This window comes from Dioscorea cayenensis, unplaced genomic scaffold (genome assembly GCF_009730915.1).
Source record: "Dioscorea cayenensis subsp. rotundata cultivar TDr96_F1 unplaced genomic scaffold, TDr96_F1_v2_PseudoChromosome.rev07_lg8_w22 25.fasta BLBR01001137.1, whole genome shotgun sequence".
In the NCBI taxonomy this organism is placed as follows: Eukaryota; Viridiplantae; Streptophyta; class Magnoliopsida; order Dioscoreales; family Dioscoreaceae; genus Dioscorea; species Dioscorea cayenensis.
In genome coordinates, this window is record NW_024087528.1 from 3481 (window position 1) to 10729 (window position 7249).

At 33.6% G+C, this 7249-nt stretch overlaps 1 protein-coding gene and 1 pseudogene across 1 annotated transcript; one reads left to right on the forward strand and one right to left on the reverse strand.

Annotated features, from left to right (window-relative positions):
* Nucleotides 1-343: 343 nt before the first annotated feature.
* On the forward strand, nucleotides 344-3483 carry LOC120255695 (annotated as a pseudogene).
* Nucleotides 3484-3928: 445 nt separating this feature from the next.
* Nucleotides 3929-6940, reverse strand: LOC120255692 (40S ribosomal protein S2-4-like). Its single transcript, XM_039263459.1, has 2 exons — nucleotides 6200-6940; nucleotides 3929-4288 (listed from the first exon to the last, which is right to left on the reverse strand). Exons 1-2 carry the CDS (start codon nucleotides 6869-6871, stop codon nucleotides 4133-4135), a joined length of 828 nt encoding a protein of 275 aa, XP_039119393.1. The 5' UTR covers nucleotides 6872-6940; the 3' UTR covers nucleotides 3929-4132.
* Nucleotides 6941-7249: the final 309 nt, after the last annotated feature.

The window sequence follows — 7249 nt, forward strand, 5'->3', positions numbered from 1 at the left end:
TTTATTACTTTTAATGCATTCGAAAGCCATAAAAATTTATACTTTTCAGTTTCTGAAAATTACTAGTCAACCAATTCAACAAATCTAATCATCCATTGAAAACATATGCTTCAAAAACACAAAAACAAAATATTAATAATCTCAAACAATATAAACATTCAAAGCTTGAAAACCAGTAACTAAAAACATTTTCTTTCAAAGCTTGATATGATTTTGTAGTGGTTCAAATGTTTGGTAAGTTGAGGTTTGGCAAACAACCAAGAATTCTACTCACATTATATTTATATATATAAAATTCAATTTGATGCAAAAGATAGAACAACATCTAAAAATAACAATTGAGCATTAATTAAACCCTCTTTCTTTCTTTCTTATAAACACCTCAAGTTCAGCATGTTTGTGCACTTCTAAATCACATTAAAAAATGGTTGTTATAAAACTTCTCTCAATTACTCTTCTCTTGACCTTCTTCTTCTTCTTCTGTCAAAGTCTTGCTATAAATCATGATGAAGGTTGCCGGGAAAAATACGAAGAAAAGGCGAAGGTTTCCGGGGAAGTATTAGTAGTGAATGTGGATGAATTTGGTGCTAAAGGTGATGGAAAAGATGACACAAAGGTATAATGCAATGCATGTTTTGTGTGTGTGTGTGTGTGTGTGTGTGTGTGTGTGTGTGTGTGTGTGTGTGTGTGTGTGTGTGTGTGTGTGTGTGTATACTGTTGGTTATGTTTTATTATTATGATTAATTATTTGATGTTTTTTATTAGGCTTTTGAGAAGGCTTGGAAAATTGTTTGCAAATCTTTAGATGAAGCTGTTCTTGTTGTTCCTGATAAGAAGTACTTGGTTAAACCAATTGTTTTCTCTGGTCCTTGTTTTTCTTCAATTCAAGTTAAGGTAAGATTAGTTTAATATATGTACATATGTATGTGTACTTGGATTAGTTTAGAATACATGTATTTTTTATTTTTTAAATTTTTTTGGGTTTGATTCAAGATTGAAGGAACAATAGAAGCTCCATCAAGTGTATCAGATTGGGATGGAAAAAACTTTAGGCATTGGATTGTATTCGATGGCGTAAACGATCTCGTCGTTAATGGCGGCGGAACAATAGACGGTAAAGGCGCGAATTGGTGGAAAAACTCTTGCAAAGTTGACAAAACTCTGGTACACTTTGCATTGTTTAAAACTCTATTAAAATCATCAATTTACTCTGAAAGAAACTAGCATAATTTTCTTTTTCTGCTGTTTTCAGCCTTGTACCGATGCGCCGACGGTACGTAAATCAGTGTAAATCAGCTCGATTGTTCGACATAAAAGAATAACTTGTAATGATTTTTACTTATTTTTAAACAGGCAATGACATTTTCTTCATGTGAGGATCTGATAGTACAGAATCTGAAATTCAAGAACAGCCAAAAGATGCATTTATCTTTTGAAGATTGCCGAAAAGTTCGAGCTTCTCGTCTAGACATCAATGCACCAAAAACAAGTCCAAACACTGATGGAATTCACATCGCACGCACAACATACATGGATGTAACTAATTCTGAAATTAAAACTGGTAAAAAATTAAAAAAAAAAAATCAAAAAAATTTTTACTGCAAACTCATAACTCTTTAGAGTACTAAATTTATCAATTATCATTTTAATGTTCAGGCGATGATTGTGTATCGATCGTTACCGGGTCACAAAACATAAGAATTAGCAACATAATTTGTGGTCCTGGTCATGGAATCAGGTAAGAAATGTGTGATTTTTACTGTGTCATTCTTTTTACATGTTGCATGATATTTACTGTATATATATATATATATATTTATATAAATTTTTTTGTGTTAGTATTGGGAGTTTAGGAGCTAATAATTCAGAAGGTCATGTTGCAAATGTGATGGTGAATAATGCTAAAATAACCGATACATCAAATGGAGTTCGTATCAAAGACTTGGCAGGTATGTGTTGGTAATAATAGTAACAATAGTTCGGTATTGATTAATATGATAATATTTTTAATTTGGTAAACAGGGAGGCCATGGTTATGTGAAGAACATATTATTTGAAAATATTGCAGTGCATAATGTTCAGAATCCCATTATCATTGATCAGTATTACTGTGATTCTGATACTCCATGTCAAATTCGGGTAAGCATGCTGGTTTTATATTTTATGTTTTTTTATTTTTAAATATATCTCTTGAGTTCTCGGGTCGTTTGTACATGGGCCTAGACCAGAGACAGGAGGGCACGTGACCCTGACATGTGGCTTGTTATATTTGTAAAAAAAATATAGACAAATTACTTATTATTATTTAATAATCATGCAATATATATATATATATATATATATATATATATATATATATATATATATATATATATATATATATATAAATACTTTTTTTTTTCTACATCTTACAACTACAAGTAAATAAAATAATATTTTTATATTTTGAGTTATAATCAAATATGTTTGTTTGTGTAATTATTATATTTAATCACCTATCAAAGATATTTAAAAAGTATGTATAAGTAGATGACTGCTACAAAATATATAAATAAAGGAAATTTTTATAATAACTAATAATTGACTGCTACAAAATGTATGTATAAGTGTATGCATAGGTCAAAAATCATAAGGAGCCATTGTTCTCAATAAATTAGGATTTGTTATATAAATTCTTCTTGTTTTCTTTATTAAAGATTAGAAGGATATAAATAAATCAAATTTAAACATATTATTTTATTAAATTTATGTTAAACATTTTTTAAGTCTACTTGTTTGTCTTCCTCTATATATATATATATATAGGGTTTAAATTATTTGTGTGCGTATGCAAATGACTATTCACTAAGGGTGTTTGTTTATAGACGTTGGATGATTATTCAACGGCTATTATTTATATGAAATAGGGTATAAATTTACAGTTAATAATTACTATATATCAATATGTAATATTGTTTGGCACTGTTTAATACTGTTTGTAAATGGATCGTAGACATTGGATAGTAATGCAATGGCTACTGTGGACGTCGATGTATATATATTAAAAAAATATTATATTTATCATTTTTCATAAAATAAACTGCAATTTTGTATAAATTCATTATGTAATTTTGTTGTTTAATTGGCAACAGAAATCAGCAGTAAAAGTGAGCAAATGTGAAGTATAAAAACATATGGGGAAAAAGTGCTTCAGAGGTGGCAGTGAGACTTGAATGTAGCACAAGTGTTCCATGCAGACACATTATTTTTGATGAAATTCATTTGGTGGGTGAAGAAGGTGAACAGACCAATGGATTATGTCAAAATGTTATGTGGAATGAAATTGGCAATGTTTACCCAACCTGTACTTCTAATTAATTTAATTAGTTAAATAATTAGCATAATTAGTTTGAGAAGCAAATATTTATCTGGACTCATTGTATCAATATATTTGTATATTCAATATAGTTAAGTTTTTAATGAATTGTATTACTGTTTAGCTTATGAGATTCTTTTTTTTTTTCTATTTTCAACAACAAAAAATTACTTGCATCTGACGGATATAAAATATCAAACTATTTTGATTGTTAAATAAAAAATGTCACTCATTTATTTAAATCAATTATATACTCAACATGTAATTACAGAACATTTAATTTCACCAGAAAAAAATTTCACAAAACAAAAATGTGAGATAATATCAAACAAGTCAAGACTCAAGAGCCATAAATAATTTCCTATTTTTGGGAGGGTCACAAGTAAAAAACTCATTGCATAAAAACTACTAAAAATTAAAAATGGCACACTCAACACTTGCAGAAGTAAAAGGATCATATGGAACATTCAACAGTACAGACTAAATTCTACTTAAGATGAGCAAACAATGGTGATTAACTATAAACCATAATTCAACAAAACTAATAATGATGATTACTCCCATAAAAGCATAAAAATTCAAGAAATTTAAGATCTGATTTCAATAAATCAAAAAAGCCTCCCGTTAAATAACAACTTGGGAATGAAAGTGACAGTAAAAGCAAACAATAAAAACATGAACTCATCCAATGGAGATTTGAATTGTCTCTAAACAAGATCTAGAATCCATGCTGCAGATAATAGTAGAAGCAAAACAAAACCATCAAATAGGAAATACTCAAACATCCAGCCTCTCGGGTTCCTCGATGATTGTCTTAGTAGGCTTAGCCAGCAAGTCTGTGAACTCCTGGAATGGTGACTTGACAAATCGTGTCTCGTTCCACAAGTCGGGAGTAAGAAAACCATAAGTCTTCATGAGGCAATCAAATGTTGCCTGCACATAAAAGAAAACAGTCTTGTCAGATGGATCAAAGAAATTCTCATGAGTTATTGCTGTAAAATTTGACACCTCTTAGGATGTGAGAAACTATCATAGGGAAAACCACACGAGACATACTGTTTTTGAAACACCCGCTTACACCAGTAAGAGAAACTTTTCCAAAACAAAAAAACAAAAAACAAAATTCCGATGACTAACATGTACAACAATAAATGATAAAAACTACAAACGTAATATCATGATCACCGAAGCCACTGTATGACACATGAGCCCTAATTAGGTTTCTAGTATTCTGGTTGTTGTTTGAAGATGGTTCAAAACCGTTGGATGAAAGCACAAAATTTCAACTGAAATTAACAGGTTGCATAAAAGACAAGACAGCATGCAGATACAACTGATACCAAGCCCAATGATTCATCTATGGACCACAAGTGTCAGATAGTCAAATGCTTCAAGCAGGCAATAAATCATGAATAATACATATGTGTGTATGCATACAATTTCCAAATGGAAAAAACACAATGTAAGAATGTACATATAATCTAATATTCTAAGGCTCACAAGAAACTTTTAAAATAAGAAAAAAGAAATAGCTCAGCAAACAAAAGGAAAACAAAAGTCCACATAACAAATGAAGGAATGTGTGATTGCTCCATTTACAATAGAGGAGAGGACCATCCTTCTAGTAGTGCGGACAAGTAAAATGTACTGAGAGCCTAATAGCTCTAATTCAAATGAAAGAATATCAAGCTTGTAGCTGAGTCCCAAAAACAAAACTCTTGCAATGTTTCATCAAAAAGCACCAAGATCATGGTATGGAAATGCTTACTGAAAACAAAAGTATCAGTAATTACTCATTGATCATGACCTTAGAAGTAACTCATAGCTAGCACAGCAAACCATAGATTAGAGCGTTAAATCTAGTTTCAACACCTCACAAGTCAATTAACAAAAATAGAGATAAATGAATATGCAGAATACTGAATATCGAGAAGGGGCCAAAGACAACAAGAATAGAATAGGAAAAACATTTGAAGCGAAAAAGAATGGAAAAACATAAAATATTTTTATTTCTACCATCCAAAAACCCATCTTTTGCAAAGACAAAAATAAAGGATCACAAAAACCGACCCTTCCACAAAATCACGGTTGAGGCCATCATCAAGAAATTGCAGCACAAATACTGTAGCTTACTCTTTCAAAGTAATATATAAAATTGAACAGTTCCATATTGTGCAAAAAATTTCCACAGGTTTAATATTTGCTTTAAACCAGACTGGGATAATCTTGAAGGTTTGATTGAGAAACATGGAAAAATAAGCAAAACAAAAAGAATTAAAGCCATAGTCAGCCATCAATATAAAGGCATTTGCTTTAAATTCCTCAAGGAAAGCAAATTTGATCACAAAGAATGGCATAAGAAAATGATATGACAAGTAAACAATCTTGATAATAAAATTACAAGATGAGAATGACAACAAAATCCATGCAGTGAACCCTCCTAACCTACCCAAAAACAAAAGAAAACTACAACTAATAAAGAGAATAAATAGTCTAAATTTAAGACTTAGTCAATCAGTAAGAAGATAGGAGGCGTAAATATATCAGGAAAAAAAACAGAATGCAAAATTTTAACTTCAGATCCACTACAGCAGCAACAAGTTGATGGTTTTAAACATCAGAATATCCCTAGATACAAACAAGACATTTATCAACAATCTAAATTCTAAAAAATCAAGCCATTATAAAACATTCACATAAACAACCAAAAATAAGCAGTAAGAAAAGGCATATAAACTTCAAAATCGATTAAATTAACTGTAAAAACAACAAAAAAAGAGCAACCACAATGAGGAAATATATTGGAAAGCAAAATGCTTTAATTCTAAAGAAAAGATGCAAGACCTTCACAAAGTTGCCGAGAGTCTTTGTAGATCCACGAGACGAAGTAAATACATCATCAATGCCCGCAAACTGCAGCACCTTCTTGGGCACCCGAGCAGCGACAATCCCAGAACCACGCGGCGCAGGCACCATCCGAACAGTAACAGACCCACACTTCCCAGTAACCTTGCAAGGAACGGTATGAGGCTGCCCAATCTTGTTCCCCCAGTACCCTCTACGCACAGGAACAACAGACAACTTGGCAAGGATGATCGCCCCCCGAATCGCAGTAGCGACCTCCTTGGCGCACTTGACGCCAAGGCCGACGTGCCCGTTGCTGTCGCCGACGACGACGAAGGCCTTGAAGCGGGTTCGCTGTCCGGCACGGGTCTGCTTCTGGACGGGCATGATCTTCATGACCTCATCCTTGAGGCCGCTTCCAGGGCCGCCAATGAGGGCGTCAATGATCTGGTGCTCCTTCACGGGGAGAGAATGGAGGTAGATCTGCTCCAAGCTCTTGATCTTCCCCTCCTTCACGAGGCGGCCAAGCTTAGTGACAGGCACCCACTTCTCCTCCTCTTCGCGGCGCCCGCCGCCACGGCGACCACCACGGCGGTCACCACGCCCACGGTCACCGCGGCCGCGGCCAAAACCACGCCCGAAGCCACCGCGATCTCCGCCTCTCTCAGCCATGGTGAAGCGAGGATTAGGGTTAGGGTTTGGAGAGGTTTGGGGAAGCGCCGACGAGGGTGGAAGAGGCGCGAGTTTGAGGACTACTTATAGTGGTCACATTAGGGTTTTTTTAGGGGTGCAAACAATCCAAACGGGCCCACCTGGGCTCGGGCTTGCTTTTAGACGGGCCTGTTATTCTTTGTTTGAATTGGGTTCATGGGAATGAATTATATTATTTCATTTGTTAATAGAATATCTTATTTAGTCTCTTTAATATAATCATTTTACTCTTTTAATTTTTTTCGTAAGTATAACATTATGGCCACATATATTTTTTTATACGATGTATCGAAAGCTTATCTCCCGGTCACTCATGGCACGATTTCATGTTTGGTACTG